The sequence below is a fragment of the Rhinatrema bivittatum genome, chromosome 8 (genome assembly GCF_901001135.1).
Source record: "Rhinatrema bivittatum chromosome 8, aRhiBiv1.1, whole genome shotgun sequence".
NCBI lineage: Eukaryota > Metazoa > Chordata > Amphibia > Gymnophiona > Rhinatrematidae > Rhinatrema > Rhinatrema bivittatum.
In genome coordinates, this window is record NC_042622.1 from 248731611 (window position 1) to 248751697 (window position 20087).

Below are 20087 nucleotides of genomic sequence, written 5' to 3' on the forward strand. Positions count from 1 at the left end.
GAAAAGTTAGGTTGAGAGGGGAGATGTTGTGTAGAGCCTTACGAATCATCATAAGTGCTTTAAAGTGTATCCTGAATTTTATAGGTAGCCAGTGAAGGGTCTGGAGGATAGGGGTAATATGTTCCCTTTTTTTAGTGTTGGTGAGTATTCTAGCCGTCGCATTCTGAACCATCTGAAGAGGTTTGATGGTGCTAGCGGCAGGCCCAGGAGGGAGAGAGTTGCAGTAATCCAGTTTAGGGAGGATGATGGATTGTAGTACCAGGCGGAAGTCTCGGAAGTGTAGGAGTGGTTTTAATTTTTTTAGGACCTGCAATTTGAAAAAGCATTCTCTGGTGGTGTTTACGAATTTGATGAAGTTGAGTTGGTTGTCAAGCAGCACGCCAAGGTCTCTAACTTGCGGAGAGTGATCGATCTGTGTGAGGGAGAGTTGGGAAGAGATAGGCGGGTTAAGCAGGGATCAATTATCTGGAGCTATTATGAGGATTTCGGTTTTGCTGGTGTTTAGTACAAGGTTGAGGCTGCAGAGCAAGTTGTTGTTTGTTGTAAGGCAGCTGTTCTAGTAAGACCACGTTTTTTGAAGAGATTCAGTTATAGGGATGAGGATCTGGATGTCATCCGCGTATAGGAAGTGTGTAAGCTTGAGACTGGATAGTAGATGGCAGAGAGGGAGGAGATAAATATTGAATAGTGTAGGTGACAGTGATGATCCTTGTGGAACCCCCTGCTTCGCTTTGACAGGGTGTGACTCTTTGTTGTTGATTCTAACCTTGTAGTGCCTGTTTTCAAGGAAAGATTTGAACCAGTTGAGCGCCACTCCTGTTATGCCGATGTGTGCCAGACGATAGAGCAGGCACGCATGGTTCACGGTATCGAACGCTGAGGAGAGATCCAGTAGTGCTAGAAGGAAAGGTTGACCTTTTTCCTGATTGATGAGGATGGAGTCAGAGAGTGTGGCTAGTAGAGATTCAGTGTTCAATGATTTTCGCAATCCGAATTTGTTTGAGGTGAGAGTGTCGTTTTTTTCCAGAAATTCAGATAATTGTCTGTTTACAATCTTCTCCATGATTTTAGCGATCATTGGGAGGTTGGCAATGGGTCTGAAATTGGCTGGATCAGCGGGTGATAGGTTTGGTTTTTTAAGGAGAGGCTTGAGTATTGCCAGCTTGAATTGGTCAGGGACTTGGCCTTGAGATAGCGAACAGTTTATGATGTCTGCAATGGGTTTAGTGATGATGTCAGGAATGGAGAGCAGCAGATTGGATGGGATTGTGGTCTGATGGGTGGGACGAGGGCTTCATCTTTTTGAGGATGTTTTCTATTTCAAGCCCGGACGTCAACTTGAGGGTGGCCAGCAGGGCTGGACTTGTGTTTTGATGCTGTGGGGTATGGAGCAAGCGATGGAGGCGTAGAATGGTTGAGGAGAGGGTCCATTGAGTGGAGCGATGAGTGTGTCGATTTTTTTCTCAAAGAAGACCGCCAGTTCGTTGGCTTTATCGTAGGCTTGAGCGTCTGGTATGAGGAGTGTGATTGGTTTAGTCAGGGCTGAAACATAGGAAAACAGAGCTCTAGAGTCGAAGATAAAGTGATGGATCTTTTTTGAGAAGAATTCTTTCTTAGTTCTATTTATGCTGTTTCTGTAAGAATTTAAGCAAGATTTGTAGGACAGAAGGCTTGCTGTGGAGGGATTTTTACGCCATCTGTGTTCCATGCTTATCAGCTCTTGCTTGAGCGACTTCAACTCGGGGGTAAACCAGGGTTTCCTGTTGTCCTTGTCCGGTGAGCGTTTTTGTTGTCATGGGGCATAGTTTTTCTGCCACCCTGTTAGTGATGTTACTCCATGAGGTCGTGGCAGAGTTAATGTCGGAGAGAATCTAGATGGCTGAATTCTTTGGAAAGCTGTGCACTGAGAAGATCTCCGGAGCAGGGTTTTCTAAGGAGACTGAGCCCACGTGTGTAGCTAGAGGAGGGTGTTCCTTGATCTCTAGTGCCGTGGAGATGATTCGGTGGTCTGTCCACCGGGACTGGTGAGCATGTAGGGTTTAGTAATGAGCGATATTCCTTCATTATGAAAATGAGGTCTAACGTGTGACCGGCCTTATGGGTGGGAGCGTTGACGATTTGTCTGAAACCCATATGCCTGAGTGAGGAAAGTAGGGTTTCGCAGTTGGTGGAGCAAGGATGGACGTCCACGTGAAGGTTGAAGTCCTCCCATCAGAATCGCTGGTTTTTCCGGTATTAAGATGTTTCGCAACAAGTTCGATGATGGGGGAAGGGTCTGCCTCGAATTCCAGGGGGGGGGGGGCGTAAATTAATCCGATTTGGAGGTATTTTGATTTGAAAAGGGCAAATTCCAGGTTGGATGATGTAGATGAGGCTTGTAGGGTTGAATAATGTAGGCTTGATTAATGATGGGGATGCTAGTCCGAGGCTGCCCCACAAACAAAATATCATCAGCGAACATTGCTAACTTCATTTGATGACAGGCCTATAGGGATGCCTCTAAACCTATCCTCAAACCTCAACTTAATAGCCAAAGGTTCCAAAGCTAATACAAATAGAGGGGACAAAGGGCAGCCCTGGCGCACCCCACATAATATAGGGAAAGCTTCCGACAGAGTACCATTAATAAGTAACCTGGCACTCGGATTAGCATACAGGGCTTGCAACCAAGATAAAAAGGGAGCCTGATATGCCATAGGCCTTGCCAAAGCCCAAAATAAATAGTCCCACGAAAGGGAGTCCAAAGCTTTTTCCGCATCCCCAAGCTCAGCAACCAGGGCTTCGGTGTTAGAATGAAAATTTAATAGGGCCAATCGGGCGCCTCACATTTTTTAACGCCTTGACGCCCCTTAATAAAGCCAGTTTGGTCACCATGTATTACGGAGGGCAAAAAGACTCAATCTGGCCGCCAGCACTGCTGCCAATATTTTTAAGTCTCCATTTATAAGAGAGATAGGCCTATACGAGCCCACTTCCTTGTAGATCCTTCCCAGGTTTGGGGAGCAACACTATAGTGGATTGATTGTCTGCGAGGGTAACCGAATTCTTCTGTACTAAACTATTATAATATGATCGTATCACAGGTAAAATGGGGGAATTTCAAATCTTATAAAACTCCGGCCCCAGGCCATCTGGTCCAGCCACCTTACCCAACTTGAGACCATGTATAACGGCAATGAATTTCAGTGTCAGTTACAGGCATATTTAACGATAGAATCTGCGCCTCAGTAAGGTGCGGCCAAGGAAGATCAGAAAAGAAAGACTCTCTTGATGGGTATGACTATCCTTTTTCCCATAAAGCCCACTATAGTATTCCAGAAAACGCCCCATAATTGCTGTTGAAGTGTTTTGACTGGACCCAAACCTATCCCTAATACTTGTTATGAGAGATTTGGGGGCCACGCACCCTAACCAAACTGGCCAGCAACTTACTGGGGCCGATTACCATAGTGATACAATTGATATTTATATACCTCATAGACTTGGATGCGCGCTGAAACAAGAGCGTTGTAGAGTTTCCCTCAGCTCGTCTACTTCACGCTTGCTAGATTCTGACATGGCACTAATTTGTCGGAGCTATGCCTGTTTCAATTCTTCAGTTTAAGAATTGCAGCATTACGCTTCCTAATCTGGGTAGCAACATAGGCTATAATGTGTCCCCCGCATTACTGCTTTTCCTGCTTCCCATAAAACCCGTGTGTGTGATATCAGAAGTATTATTTAGAAGCATATATTCTTCCCAACGGGTTACTAGGTAGCGAGAAAACTCCTTATCCAAGAACAGCCCGGGGGACATGCGCCAAGAAAAAGGGGGCTTAGGAGTACGTCCCAATGTTACAGTAACAGAGAATGGCGCATGGTCTGATAAGGCAAAGGTGCCTATGATATCTGTCACCCTGGGGAACAGGAATTCCGAAATCAGAAAATAATCCAAACGGGAATAGGACCCATGAGGATGTGAAAAAAAAAGTATAATCCGCTCTCCAGGATGCACGCCCTCCAAATGTCCAACAGGCGCAATTCATGGCATATAAAATTAGGGCCTTTATGGATGTCATTAGGTTCTACAGATTTAGGAGGTTTGCAGTCTTCCAATTTGTTGGCTACCATATTGAAATCCCCCTACCACCAAAAGTGCACAATCAGAAAGTTCAGCAAGGATCCCCACTAGACGAGTGAAAAACTCATGTTGATAGACATTAGGGCGCATATACGTTACACAAAGCACTCTTTGTTGATTACACGATCCCAGGACTATGACATAGCGACCCTCAGGGTCATGCCATATCCGCTCAGATTGAAAAGGCAGTTGTTTATGAATGAGTATAGCGACCCCTCTTTTCTGGACGAGTACGAGGAGAAAAAACACTGTCCCACCCACTCTCTTTGTAATTTGATATGTTCACTCGCTGACAAGTGAGTCTCCTGGAGGAACACAAACCTGTGACCCCAGGCGTTAAAAGCCATAAGGAGTTTTTTTTCCGTTTGATAGGGGAGTGTATGCATCTACATTAAGAGATGTACATTTTACTGTAGCCATAGCCAAAAGAAACTTAAAAAATAGTACCACATAGGATGCGACCAAGCCGCCATGGCAACAAAAAAAATCCCGAGGCTTCCCAGCCTAAGCCCCCAGGATCATGAGGAAATGACCACCAAAAATATAGGTCAATGGCCATAAACTGCCTCTTCACCCAGATGATATGGATGTCTCCCAGGATTCCCACCCCAGACCCAGCAGACTGAATTTCTCAACCCAAGCACACCATTCACAACCACCTAAACCACAGACACACATAACCCACCACACGAACACCTCCCCAAGAGGCCCAGAGCCATTCCTCCCATCCCCATTCCTGGAAGCAGTAGTGAAAAGAAGGCCCCCTATACCTCCCCCCCCCCCCCCCCCCCCGAAAGGACAACAGAACTTGTACAAAGGATCAAGCAACATTAACCAGCATTTTAGAGGCATATTGAAGCCACGTGGCCCCCCCATCACGGAGACCTCCACTTGTCTGTTGCACTGCAGGGTCTCGGACACCATAGCATAGTCGGAAGAGAACATGCTTCAGCTACAAAAACGTGTGACATGTCCTGCCGATCTCCACGGTGAGAATAAGAATTATGTAACAAAAACCAGGATTCTCAGCTTTCCTCCCTCTATTCCGCTACAAAAAGAACTTCCTTAGAACAATTCGCATTTATTCCTCCACTGTTGCTGGCAAGGTAGCTATAAATCTGTCCGCAGCATCTCTGGAGGTGAAGAAAAGAACCTTGTTGTTATGAAAAACTCGCAGCTTAGATGGATAAAGCAACCCAAATTTGATGCCTCGCTTATGCAACTCTGTGCACGCTGGGGACATGGTTTTTCGTTGCGCCACTGTCGCAGCTGAGAAATCATTGAATAGAAGTATCTTATGGCCTTGAAAGTCCATGGACGCCCGCTTAGACGCTCGCATGATCTGCGTTTTATGTGCCCAGTTCAATATTTTCGCTAGCACCGGTCTGGGTCTATTCGCTCCTTCCCGCAAGATTCCAATTCGGTGAATTCGTTCACAGACCCATCAGCATCACAGAAAACTCCAAACCCAGTTGTCTCGGCAACCAAGATTCCACAAATTCGGACAACTCACTGTCTTTTGACTGACTCTGGAACCCCGATGATACGGATATTGTTCCTCCGCCTTCTGTCTTCTAAATCTTCAATTTTGGCCAGCAAGTCTCGCTGTGTAGCTTGTAGTGCTTCCACACTGCGCTCTGACTCGCCCAGCCGGTCTCCATGTTCTGACAGCACATGTTCCACTTCATCCAATCGTTTTGTCTGACCTTCCAACGCTGATTTGATATTGTCCATAGATGCCTGTATTTTGTTGAGATGTAGGTCTAAGGCTGCTGTGACACTTTGAGAGATTGAAGAAGTGCATCTGCAGACAGCGAATCAAGAACCTTTGCGCCTGCAGGGGCCTCTGCCATCTTGACAACCGGAACTTGAGACCGACAGACGACACTCGTCCGCAGCGCTCCTCTGGCGCATTGCCTTTTCCTCCAAACGGTAAGGGTGGGCCCCTTGGGCAGCAGTACAACAGCAAAGCCTGATAGCACAGATGAGATATCTAAGCAGGAATGTTCCAATCACTCAGCAGAATGTAACAGCGCAACCAGTGGGTACAGTATGAGACATCTGAGAGAGAAAGGTCCATATATTCAGCGGATTGCAACAGCAAGGCTTAAAATTGCAGTATGTGATATCTGAGAAGTAATGTTTCACATAATCATCAGAGTGCAGCAGCGCAGCCAGAGAACTCAGTATGAGACATCGGAGAAAGGGAAGTCCATATATTCAGCGGAGTACAGCAGCAAAACCTGCGATTACAGGTTATGATATCTAAGAAGTAAGTTCCAAATAATCATCGGGTTGTAACAGCGCAAACATAGCGTACAATATGAGACATCTGAGGAAGAAAAGTCCATATATTCAGCGGATTGCAACAGCAAAACCTGAGATTACAGGTTGTGATATCTGGGAAGCAGCGTTCCAGGGAATCATCCGGATTTAACAGTACAAACAACGAATACAGTATGAGACATCTGAAAGTAAGCTCCAAATAAGCAGCGGAGTGCAAACAGCAAGACCTGGGATTGCAAGATGAGATATCTGGGAGAAATTTTCCAAGTAGTCAGTAAAATATTATAGCGAAACCAGATAGGACAGTCCGAGACATCAGGAAAAAAAAAGAAATTCCAAATGTCCAATTGGGTGCAACAGCACTGCCTAAAATTGCAAATAGTCACCACCTTTAGTACAGGGGCTTGTCAAGGCCAGGCTTCAAACTGCTATGGGACAACTAACCAATGCCGTCCGGCTGCGCTCCACACCAGAAAAGAGAGGATGGGCCCAGATTAGAATAAGATCCAAAGTGGTAAATACTGAGAAACAATCCCAAGGCTCCAGCCCCCGCTCTCCAGCATGTTCACTCACTGTGCCACCAGATAATGAGGCCATCCCAGCCCGGCAGCTTTTCCTGCAAGTCGCGTCGGGTTCACAGCCCCATCCAGCACATTATTTGGTCCCCTGACCTTCCGGGTGGTAGCCACGTAGTTTTTAGCGAAAAACGCCGCTGGGCCGCTCCTGTAACGATCCAGAATGCGCGGGCCGCGCCGTTGCCGCTCGCATCCTGTCTTCAATCTGCCTAAGTGTAAACAACCACTTCAGGGGTCCATCGTCCTGCAAAAAACCCCCGAAGCAAATGTTGCTCTGTATTTTGTCAATTTATTGCAATCGGGGAGAGAAGACCCGCAGGGGACCACGGAGCTTAAATTCCCTCCTCCGCTCCGAGTGACATCATCACCGGAAGTCCCATCTGTCTTAACTACAGCAGACTTTCAGGAGGAGTTGGACCACAGGATTCAGCAGGCAGTGCCCCAAGCCTTTGAGGGGTATTGAGCTGCCATCGGCGCCAGTCCCCATGACTGAGCCTTCACTGTCTCTCTTGGCGCCCCTGCTAGAGTGACTAGACATTCTTCTGGGCATACTTCCAATGCAGCCAGTGCACAGGGGACCATCTGTTCCCTAGCGGCCACCGATGCCCCCCTCTGGAGTGATTCCCATTATCGGGTCCTCCAAGGAGGAAGAATCTGTATGGCTGATGGTGTGTCCTCGGGATCCTTAGTGTTGCGGCTGGGGTTCCCCGATCATCAGGGATCTTGGTGCCATTGATGCCCTCGATGGCCAAAACAGAGAGGCTTGGGCAGAGACCCTCCATGCTGCTCCCTGAGGGACCTTAGCGAGGAGGAGAACCCGTATGATCCTTGGAAGATGACACATCTAAATCTTCCTCTGAGCACTCAGATGACCCTTTCCGAGCCGTGTCTGTCTCCCCTGGAGGATCTTTCCTTTATGAGCTTCGTCCAGGCTATGGCTGAGGCCATCCCATTCCAGTTCCTCACTGAAGAGGACACTTGGCACAAAATGCTGGAGGTCTCTGTTTGTTGATGCACCAAAGGATATAGTGGCTGTCCCAGTCCATGAGATCTTCAAGGAGCTTTCCTAAGGATCTGTCCCTCCGGTCAGTCAGAAGGCAGACACCATTTATGTGGTGCAACAAGCTTTGGGCTTTGAGAGGCCCATACCAGTCTGTGGTGGTGCAGTCTGCCCTCAAGGCCAAGCGCTCTCGCACCCAAGCCTCTGCCCCCGCCAGTAGAGACCCTTGGAAACAAGTCCAGGAATTGTCTGAGCACTTGCCCCAGCAGCAGTAGGACACTTTCATGGCGGTAGTGCAGCAAGGCCTGGAGGCGGGCAAGCATGAGGTGTAATCCACCTATATGTTTTTGAAATGGCGACCGAGGGTGGCTACAGCTGGCATTGTGCCTGCAGAATGGCCTGGCCTTCAAGCCTCTGACCTTCTACCAGAGGTCTAGGAGAAGCTGGTGGGTTTACCCTGCACAGGGGAGAATCTTTTTGGAGATAAAGTTAGGGGACATGGTGGCCCAGTTAAAAGACCACCACAAGACGCTACAAACCACTTCTCAGCGAGTACCTCAGATCCGCTGTCCTCGATCAGGAACCCTTGCAGCAGGGCTCCAGGAATCCTTTTACCACCAGAGAAAAGTACTACCCTCCTGCCTCTCAGACACACAACGTTATGTACCAGCTCTCTGGGTCACTCACATCAACAGTGAACTCCCAGGCCTCAACCTGCCCCCCAGCAAAGCCCCGCTACGGAGTTTTGACTATGGGCGAGAAAGCATGTGCCAGATGTGCCGTACACTCTGCCCCCTGCCCCCCAGTCAGGGGCTGGCTACGTCTGTTTGCGGACCTCTGGCCCAGCATTATGTGAGACCGGTGGGTTCTCACCATCGTTAGCCGAGGGTACCAGCTGAACTTCAGGGATGTCCCCGTGGACCTCTCCCTCTGTGTCCATCGTGTGGGATCTGTCCTCTCCTCTCATCAGGAAGTGTTTATGACAGAGCTCTCCACCCTACTAATGGCCAGGATGGTAGAAACCATCCCCCACCCCTGCCAGCAGGGGCCAGGGGTTCTACTTTCGGTACTTCCTGATACCAAAGAAAACAGGGGGCCCGCACCCTATTCTTGATATGAGGGCCTTGAACAAGTTTCTTCAAAAAGAAAGTTCAGGATGGTCTCTTTGGGCACCCTGATCCCTCTCCTGCAAAAAGCAGACTGGCTCTGCTCCCTTGACCTAAAGGATGCCTCCACCCTTATCAAGATCTTCCCCCAGCCACAGGAAGTATCTCAGCTTTCTGGTGGGCAAGGATTATTTCCAATACTTTGTGTTGCCCTTTGGCCTCACTTTGGCTCCGCAGGTCTTCACAAGTGCCTGGTGGTTGTGGGGGGCACACCTGCACCGGCAGGGGAGTGCATGTGTTTCCCCTATATGGACGATTGATTATCAGAAGCAACACCCAGCAGGGGGTGCTCTGCCCCTGACGCTAACTCCTATGTGCTGCAGTCTCTGGGTTTGTCATCAACCACTCCAAGTCCCATCTCAGCTCATCTCCACATCAGGGCTTTATTGGAGCCAGAATGGGCACGGTTCAGACCGAATGCATTTTTGCCCCACGACCAAGCGCTTGCCCTGGAATCACTGGCGCGGGTTTTGGTTCACCACATCATCAGGTTTCCGCTCATCTGTTGCTCTGTCTTCTGGGTCACATGGCTGTGTCTGTCCATGTTACCTCATTCGCCTGCTTGTGTATGTGTACTGCTCAATGGATCCTGCCGCGCTCAGTGGCTGCAGGCAACCCAGGACCTCAACGCACGTATCTTGCACGCCTCTGTACACAGAGTTGATGGATGGCACAGGAAGCTCACTGCCAGATCAATTTCCTGGAACTCCGAGGGATCCACTATGTTCTCTGGTCATTTCGGTATAGTTTGTCCCACAAAGCTATCCTGTTCCAACGGGACAATCGGGTTGCCAACAAGGAGGCATGGGCTCCTTCCTCTTTTGTCAGTAGGCAGTGCAGATATGGTCCTGGGCCCTATCTCAAGGCATCTCTTGCGAACGATTTACCTGGCTGGGACGGAAATGTGGTGGCGTTCAGACCACAAAAGTGGTTGCTTGTCCCCCTCAGTAGCGGACCAGATCTTCCACCTGTCGGGGAACCCCAAATGTGGATCTCTTTGCCTCCCCTTGCAAACAACAAAGTCAGCTTCTTCTGCTCCCTGTACAGGAGTGACGGGAAGCCAGCTTGACGCCTTTGCCCGCAAACTGGGGCAAGGGTCTTCTGTATGCATATCCTCTGCTTCCGCTGGTAATGGAGAACTCTCATGAAACTCCAGCAGGATAAGGGGACCATAAGCCTGGTGGCCCAGTATTGGCCGAGGCAGGTCGGGTTTCCAATCCTGCAGGACCCTGTTGGTCAGAGAGCCCATTCGTCTGGAGACCTCCCCTGATCTGATCATACAGGATTGGGGCAGGCTGCACCATCCAAATCTCAGGTGATTAGCTCTGATGGCCTGGATGTTGAGAAGGCTAGTCCTGCAGTCCCTTGATCTCTCTGACTACTTGTCTTGGGTACTGGTAGGTTCAAAAAGCCTTCCCCCAGGAATTCTTACAGGCTCAAGTGGAAGAGGTTCTCCATCTAGTGTGTGGAGGTCATGGCTTGGATCCATTTTGCCTGCCCTATGCCGCAGTTGCTAGACTACCTCTGGCTCCTCTTGGAGGCTGGCCTGAAGACCAACTCGGTCAGGGTCCACCTGAGTGCCATCAGCACTTACCAACAAGGTATTGGTGATACACCCATCTCTGTAATAGGGTGATTTTATGTGGGGGTTGCTTCAGATGAAGCCCCCCCATGCGTTGCCCTGTTGTCCCTTGACCTCAAGTGGTACTAGCACGGCTCATGCATGAACCGTTCAAGCCTATGCGCTCCTGCGATCTGAGGTACCTAACCTGGAAGGTTTCTTCCTCATGGCAGTCACTGGCTCGCAGAGTTAGTGAGCTTCAGGCAATGGTTTCATATCCGCCCTACACAAAGTTCTTTCATGATAGGGTGGTCCTGCGTACTCACCTTAAGTTTCTGCCTAAGGTGGTGACTGATTTTCATCTTAATCAGTCTATTATTCTGCCCATCTTTTTCCCGAGACCTCATTCTCACCAAGGCGAAAGGGCTGTACGCAGTTTGGACTGTAAGAGGGCTTTTGCCTTCTATCTTGAACGCGCTGCAGGCCGTAGGCAGTCCACACAACTCTTCATATCTTTGACAAGAACAGAATGGGCGTTGTGGAGGGCAAACAAACTGTTCAATTGGCTGGCAGATTGCATCTCCTGCTATGAGCAAGCAGACCTTCTTCAGCTTGGAGGCTGCGTCAAGGCTCACTCGGTGAGAGCCATGGCAGCATCGGTAGCCCACTTATGAGCGATTCCCATTACTGAAATCTGCAGAGCCACAATGTGGAGTTCCCTACATACTTTTGCTGCTCACTACTTCTTGGACAAGGATGGTTGTCATGATGGTAACTTTGACCAGTTTGTCCTTCGTAACCTCTTCCAGGTTTAAAAAACCCAACTCTCCCTGCCTAGGACCCATTGTTTGGGTTCATGCTGTCTCCCTGTGTTACCAACAGCACCACAGTTATTTTTTGCACCCGTTGACACCTGGTTCGGTGCTTGTTGGTCATAGTCTTACTGGGAGCAGCCTGTAGCTTGGTGTTAGTCCTCAGGAAACCCGCCTGCCACCCCGCAGAGCTGGGTTCACGCATTTTGTTTTATTTTTCGCTCGAGAATTCTGTTACGAGACGAAAGAGGGGACCCCGTGTGGACGCACGGATAGTGGCAATGCTCAGTGAGCAGTCAAGTTCTAGAAACTTTGACAAACATTTTCCATGCTGGGCTCCATCTGATGAATGCGCCCATCTGTGAGGACTAACATCCTTCTGTCCTAGGAGAAATCCTGTTACAGGTAAGCAACTCTGCTGTCAATCTTGTTCAAATTTGGGCTTTTCTGGTCAATTTTGAGAAGTCAAATTTATTGGTTTAAAGGATGAAATCTATTTGAGCATGGATAGATTAGCTGCAGGAGATGGCATTTCTAGTGAAGGATAGCGTGTACACCATGATATTCCTCATACAACTGACCTTTCAATGCGTGACAACCAGAGTTCTCACTGCATCAGGTCATATGGTGGCAGCCATTGCACATGGTCCCACTGACCCACTTTCCTACCTGTATCTACATCGGTGGTGTCTGCTCTCAGCGGGATTAGCTGACCCAACCATTATCAGAGTCCAGGTTTCTAAGTGTAAGAGTTACTTTGATGGCAAACCCCTGTTTGCTTCAGCCAGAGCGCTGCTTCATGTTTTGCCTCATCAAGTTTTCATTAATGGACACCCACCTGAAAGGAGGGGAGTTCTCACACAGGATCACTTGGATCCCAGGGTATCTCTTCTCGCAGGGAGAGCCACTTTCAGATGAATCTGCTGGAACTTTGAGAGAGCAGATGCACTTGTTCATGCATCTTCATGGAAGAGCATTTTAATTCAAGCAGACAACCAGATTTCTCTAATGTCAGCAAACAGGGAGTCACAGCCTCTCTGCAAGGAAGCATTGAAGATTTGGGAGTGCACAGTCACTGGCTTGTAATACAAACCACCTAGGGAATCTCCATCATGATGGAGGATCACTTCAGCAGAGTATTCTGACATCACAAGTATTTGTCGTGACACTTATTAGCCAATGAGCTAGTTGTCTAAGGGGGATCAACTGTCAATTGACCTGTTTGCGTTGGAGCAGAACAGAAAACTAGATATTTTTTCTGCCATTCTACCCACCGATCTGACTGTGCTCAAAATGCTTTCCGCTTGAATGGGGGACAAGCCTCATACATTTTTCCACTAATACCGCTGATTCCTAGAACAGTGCAAATGCTGCACAAGACTGTGCTTGCTTGATTCTTACAGCTCCAGCGTGGCCCAGACAGACATGCTTCGCATATTTTGTAAAATTTCCAGCAGTCTCCCCATATATCTGGGACAGACCCTATGTTCACTCAGGACAAAAGAATGCTATATCATCCAAACCTTCCATGCCTCAATCTAACAGCTTCAGTATTGAATGCTCAGTAATTGCTTATCTCTTTGCCTTGAGCAAAGATATATTTTGGTTCCAGCTAGAAGAGCTCTGCCTTCAAATGGATTGAAAATTCCCAATGGTGTCAAACAAAGCCTTGGACCCATCTTGCGAGCCCAAGCACTTGACAACATACTTGCTCCTACTTTCTGTGACCAACCTTACCACATTGACATGAATGTACATCGCAGCGCTTTAGCAGCTGACCACCTTCAAGTATATGCTAAACCCATCTTTACTCATCCACTGTTATCGAGATTTTATGAAAGGCTTGTGCTGCACTAAGCCCCTGACCAAAAAAAAAACCTTCATGTTCATGGGCCTTGCATTTTGACCTTTCTCGGCTCATAAAGTTGTCTTTTAGCCAACACAGACCTGTTTTTCTTACATTCCTGACCTGGAAAGTAGTGTTCCTCATTGCAGTTACCTCAGTGATGAGTCAACAAGCTCTAAGCTCATGCGCGTTATACGCCATACATGCAATTCTTCCATGATTGGATAGTTCTTCCCACGCAGCTGAAATTTCTACCAAAGTTTGTCTTGGCTTTCCAGATCTACCTTTTTTTCCCAAGACTATGTCCCATGAAGGAGAAATAGTCCTTCATACCTTACATTATAAAAGAGCCTTTGCCAGGTTTCGCATTTATTCATTGCATATGACCCTAAACAAACTTGGCGTTAGTCACCAAACTTACACTCTCTACTTGCATATTGGAATGCACTCAACACTGCAATACTTTTAACAGGATTGCAGATCACAGTTACGGTCTAAGCTCATCAAATCAGAGCTGTGGCTTCTACTCTTGCCTCAAGTTAGAGAGATGCCTCTCAAGGACTTTGCAAAGCTGCAGCTTGGTCATCATTTCACACCTTCTGTGTCCCATTGCTGTCTAGATAACCTTGTTAAGGATTAACAGTAAACTCAGACAAGTAGTTTGTGTAACTTTTTCTCACAGTAGCCTACTCTCCACGGTAGGATCTGGGTTGCTTGTTCAGTAATTGCTCCACTGCAACCCTCAACTTGGACTCCCCACATGTAACAGCTAATTCAGGCCTGCTTATCAATGGATATAGCATATTTTTCTCACCATAAATGGCATTTTCCGTAGATAGGATAAATTGGCCATAGAATACCCCGCTCATGTTCCTGGAGAGTTGATTACCTAGTTAGATTTAGTTATGATATAGATTGAGGAGGCTCATGAGGCAATACCCACACGGAAACTCCTGCACATGCTTAGTAAAGCTCAAAGCTCTAATAGCTAGGAGAGATGAGTCCCATTCTGTGCTGCAAGATACCCCACATGCACCCACATGTAATGGCTAATTCATCCTGCTGTCTATGGAAAACATTGACAATGAGCAAACATGCGGGCCGATACAGTAAAGTCCGCAGGAGAGCGGGCGAACACCCACTCTCCCGCCGCGCGCACAGGCCACTCCCCTGTGCGCGCGATTCAGTATTCAAATTAGGCCTGGCTGTAAAAAGAGGCGCTAGAGACACTCGCGTGTCCCTAGCACTTCTTTTTGGACAGGAGCAGCAGCTGTCAGCGGGTTTGACGGCTGACGCTCAATTTGCCGGCATCTGTTTCTCAACCCGCTGACAGCCATGGGTTCAGAAACCGGACGCCAGCAAAATTGAGTGTCCGGTTTTCAAGCTGCGGGCCGACTTCAAATTTTTTTCACTTTTTTGTAATTTTTCGGGCCTCCGACTTAATATCGCCATGATATTAAGTCGGAGGGTGCACAGAAAAGCAGTCTTTACTGCTTTTCTGTGTACTTTCCTGGTGCCCGGAGAAATTAGCACCTACCTTTGGGTAGGCGCTAATTTTCTGAAAGTAAAATGTGCGGCTTGGCTGCATATTTTCCTTTCTGAACCGCGCGGGAATCCTAATAGGGGCCATCAACATGCATTTGCATGTTGTGGGCGCTGTTAGGTTCGGGGGGGGGGGTTGGACCGCGTTTTTCGATCCCTTACTGAATAGCGCACTGTACTGTATCGGCCTGATGGTTTATTACCTCACTCAAAAGCTATGAATCCAAGGAGTCATATTGGTGCATAAGGTGGCAGCATGACTTTTAGAAGCTTAGCCTGTTTGTCTTTGTATGTAACGGCTTATATTTGTATTTGTCTATCCCCTCAATGTGTTTTAGCGTATAAAAGCTGAAAAGGCTGAAATCACCAGATTCTTCCAGAAACCAAAAATCCCACAAGCCCCTAAGGTGAGAAAGCAAAATATCATACTAGATTAACCCAGTTTTTTAATCATTTGCACTAGATGAGCCAAAGCTTGATAGAATATTTGTGCATTTTTAGTAAATAGGATAGAAAACCATTGCTTCTCTGAGCTATTTTGAGTAGGATGTTGGACATTTGGATATGTAGGTTGACTACTAAATATTACTTGGACAACAAAATTGACTTAGGTTCTTCAGGAATCGACCCATTCTATTTCAGTTCTTTCCTAGCTGTGGTTTAGGTATGTTATGGGTGGAGGTGGGAGGAATGTAGTTAAACCATAAGGGCTTAAGAGGAAACTGGTGATCAAATGAAGTGTAGTGTTGCACCAGAAGAGAAATTGAGCAGACTAGATGACTTATGGTCCCTATCTATCATGATGATCTATATTTCCATTGAAAACTTTGTAAGTTTTATGCGCTGGAAATATACCAGCTACTAATATAACTTAATTTCTAGATACATGTCCTTTATGACTTAAACACTAGGACCATCTTAATTTTCTACTTTTTCCACTGTGCAGACATTTGCTAGCTTTTGTGGGAAGTTTGCTCCCTTTGAAATAAAAAGAACATGGCCCTGGCTCCTCTCTGTCGGGTTGTCTTTGATCAAGATGCCATGGAACAGTTTGACAATCTATAGAGGAGCAGAACTCTGAATTTTCTTACTTGGAAGACTTAAGTTGCCAGAAGCCACGAACCTCCGGCCGCACTGTTGTTCAGCACAGAAGCATTGGTCCAATTGACAGGTTAGTGTCTGGGCTCTTCAGATCAAGAATTCTTCATACTCATCACCTATGTTCAGGGCTGTCCTTAGGGGTGGGGGAAGGGGACGAAACAGGGGTGAATGCTATGGTAACTATCCCCAAAGCTATAATTTCCTGTTGGCCAGCATGCTTTGGGCCCCACTGCAGTTGATTTCACCCTGGGTTCCGCACCCTCCTAAACTCAGCCTTGTCTTTCTGAAACTGAAACGACTGAGATTAATGTGCCATTTAGCAGGGCACTTCTTTACTCGCCAGTTTTTTTTTCTTATTTAGATTTATATTCCGCTTTTTGCATATTTTTTTTCAGCGCTTCAAAGTGGATTACATTCAGGTACTGTAGGTATTTCCCTATCCCCAGAGGGCTTACAGTCTAAGTTTGTACTGAGGCAATGGAGGGTAAAGTGACTTGCCCAAGGTCACAATGAGCGATAGCAGGATTCAAGCCCTGGTCTCCTGGTTTGTAGCCCACTGCTCTAACCACTAGGCTAGTCCTGAACGTTTACAGTCCAAGGTGTGTAAAACCTCTCTCGCCCTGGTGAGAATGAGGCCTTGGGGAAAAAGGTGGGCAAGACTATAGACTGATTCAAGTGAAAGTCAGTAACCACCTTGGGAAAGAATTTAGGGTGAGTACAGAGGACTACTCGGTCATATAGAAACCTTGTATAGGGTGAGTATGTGACAAGTGCTTGTAACTCACTAACCCTTCGAGCAGATGTAATGGCTACTAAGAAGAGAACTTTCCATGTAAAGAAACTTAACATCACAGGAGTGCAAAGGCTCAAACGGGGAGCACATGAGCCTTGTAAGTACTACGTTTAGGTCCCATTCTTTAACTGGTGGCCATAGAGGGGGCTTAAGTTGTAACAGGCCCCTCATAAACAGACTCACAAGGGGTTGTGCTGTTATTGGGGCATCCCCTACTGCTTGCTTTTTTTTTTTTTTTTGTTCCCTACACTTTATTTCCTCAACTCTGGCCCTTATCCTGCTACATTGGACAGCTACATTGGACTGCTCCTGTAAAGGCATTGCCGGAAAGTTGAGTTACTTGTAAACCGATACGATGTGCAAACGGTTGTCGGTATATAAAAAGTTCTAAATAAATAAATACATTCAGCAGTGGCACAAAGGACATACCTCAGAACTTCCGTGCAGGTGATAACTGCAGTTTACTTTTTTCCTTACAGCAGGCATTGATGGATTTAACCTTGGGGAAAGGGCTTTCCTTTTCAGCTAATGTCCAAATGCAGGATTTATGCTCTCACACAGGCAGATGGAGACAGAATAGGTTTGCTGATGCCACCCTTTATTAGGACCCTGTGCTGACCTCAGCCTGCCAGTAATCTGTCTCCAGCAAACATATCCCATGCTGTGAGCCTAAGACAGAGTGAAAAGGAAGTCCGATTTGGACTGCTCCTGGGGTGACGGGGGCTGATCCTCCCTCTGTTAAGCAAAGCCAGAAACTAGGGGGCTTCAGGTGCCAGGGCACCTGGATTTAGATGACCAACTGTGATGTAAGACTGCTGGCTTGTTTTTTGGGGGGTTTTTTTTTTTCTTTCTCTTACATCTCAGTACCTCATTCTCCTCAGTCCCCTGCCCACTTCTGTTGAGGGTCTTTGCTTTATTACCTTTTCTTTTGGTTGAAGTGCCTTACTGGGGGCTGCTGTTGCTGCCAGTAATGCATGGGCCCGTGTTCCTGCCTAAAGCCCACCTGTAACTGGGCACCATGGGTGGTGGACCCATTGACTGCCCGGCCTGGTGGGACTTCGGCAGCGTCATTGTGAGATCCAGCATGACTCTCTCCATTCCTCAGCCCTTCCCCTCCGAGTGCGCAGGCTTCTGGCATGCAGATGATGTGGTGGGGAGGGGGGAAAGGGAAGAGTGGTCATGGAGTGATGACGTCATGGCCCACATTTGGCCTCCTTGTTTCCTGTCAAGCCTTTCCACCCTGGGTATTGGTGTGTAGAGTATGTTTCATTGTTGTCAATGCTGAACTTCAGTTATGTTGAAGTGTGGGACATATTTTCCATGATTAATATGTGAAATTGTCTGTAATGGCCTGTGCATATAATGTAGCATCCAGCTAGCAATGCATGGAATATGGGATGTAATTCGTGAGCAATGTATTTAGCAGCATGTTAGCCATGTGAGGGTGAATGTACATATTTCATGGCAATGTCAAAGCAGGAGAGCGAGGAAGCAGGTAACTGGGCTGGTGGGAGCATTTCGAACGTGGTGCAGGGCATGCGTGATGGTCCAGGTCAGCAGTGGACTGGCGCCTTGGACAGTGCATGGTGGTAAAATTGTAAGCCTCAAGGGGGCCCCCTTGCTTGGGGATGAGGGGGGCCTGGGTTCGATGCTGCCTTGCTTGTTACGGCAGGCGGTGGAGGTTGTGGTGTAGCCTGGTTTGGCAATTACTATATCAGCTTGGGTATAGATTAACGGGGGTGTGTGTATACATATAAATAAAGCTGAGGCCTGTTTTATCCAATTTCTATATTTCTGTTATTGCATGATGGTGTTATTCTGGATGTGGAGGGTAATGGACTTGGGAGTGGGAAGGGACATAGCCAGAGCGACACTATAGTTTATGGCTGTCAAAGTTAAAGATAGGAAAGAGAACAGATCTTGCAGCCGGCAATGGGGTGATATTGAAGCAAGGAGGTAAACAAGGCAGCCAAGAGGTGGTGCATCTGTGGCATTGAGGCCATGGTGGGGAGCCTTGGGGTGAGTTCCCCACTTGGCAGGGAAGGCATTGCAGGGCACTAGAATACTGCTGATACGGAGTTACCTCTTGTTTCTATGATGTTGCTTGTGGTTCTAGCAATGCTGGGAGGAGAGAGAGAGATGGGTGGCAGGAAACTGCCACTCAATGACTTTTCAAAGCGGCGAAGCCAACATTTCACGTAGTCTCATCATCATGATCGCAGCTACAGTAGGAATGTCTGCCATCTTGGAGCTACACGGTGAAGAGTCAGCAAATATGGAGTCTCATTCATTATTACTAGCAGTTTTTGGTGGAAGACTGTCCTCGGATGGGCAAGAGGGGGAAGGGCGTTTTTGTCCTCTGGTTCAGCATTGGCTCCCTCGCCCCTCGTGCTCTTCCCTGTTCCCAAATCTCCTTAGTTTCTCTGTGGACAAGCAGGCAGATAACCACACAAGTGGGTGGTGTCCCCCATCAGCACTAGGCTGGAGTGCTGTCTCACATAGCTCAATGTTAGATTTTAAAATGCTTCTGAGCATACATGATATTTCCTGTGCTGCTGCCATGGCCACAGGAGTCTCCTCAGTTTCTTTGCATCCACTCAACAAACAGTTGGAATTTTCCTCTCTCTCTTCACCTGTCGTGTTTTTGTTGAAGTCTGTTATGCTTTTTTGAAGATCACGTTCTTTTTTTTTTTTTCTTCTTATAGTGAATTTAGTTTAAAAAAAAGAAATAATATAGTTTATCAATTGAGTTTTTTAGTTTAACTGAACATGTCCACTATGGTTGAGAAGTTGCCTATTTCAGACGTACACTAACTGCCATCACAAATGGCAGTTAGTGCATAATCCATCAGAATGCAGTCCTGGTGGTAGAATGTCACTTAGAGCTTGAATAATCAGGAAGTTAAGATTAAAATATCAAATATCATCAAAATTGTAGACTAATAAATCTTCAAAAGAAAGACCAAAGTCTCATAGGGGTAGAGAATTCCCCCTCACACTATGCCTAGAAGAACCAGAAATCATTTCCCCTCAATGCCAAGGATGCACTCTGTGCCAATGATTGGGGGGACCAGGAGCATTTGGAGCCCACAAGATGGGTGCCGTCATTGAAATGGTCTGTAACCAAATGATCATCGATGCAGCGGTATGGGTCATTAGCTTCAGCACTGAAGCATTCAGCGTCACTATGCTGCCACTCTACCTTGGCTTCTTCTAAAACAAGTCACCTTATCAATAAGAGCTCCTTTGGAGCTTCCTCTTCCACAATGCTATTCTTTTGTCCAA

At 47.2% G+C, this 20087-nt stretch overlaps 1 protein-coding gene across 1 annotated transcript in view; it reads left to right on the forward strand.

Annotated features, from left to right (window-relative positions):
- CHAF1A (chromatin assembly factor 1 subunit A) overlaps positions 1-20087 on the forward strand; it is a 384823-nt gene that overhangs the window by 149456 nt on the left and 215280 nt on the right. Inside the window, 5 exon segments of the mRNA XM_029614524.1 lie at positions 15247-15315; positions 15855-15897; positions 15900-15974; positions 15977-16047; positions 18657-18680. Coding sequence (XP_029470384.1) covers positions 15247-15315; positions 15855-15897; positions 15900-15974; positions 15977-16047; positions 18657-18680 — 282 coding nt within the window.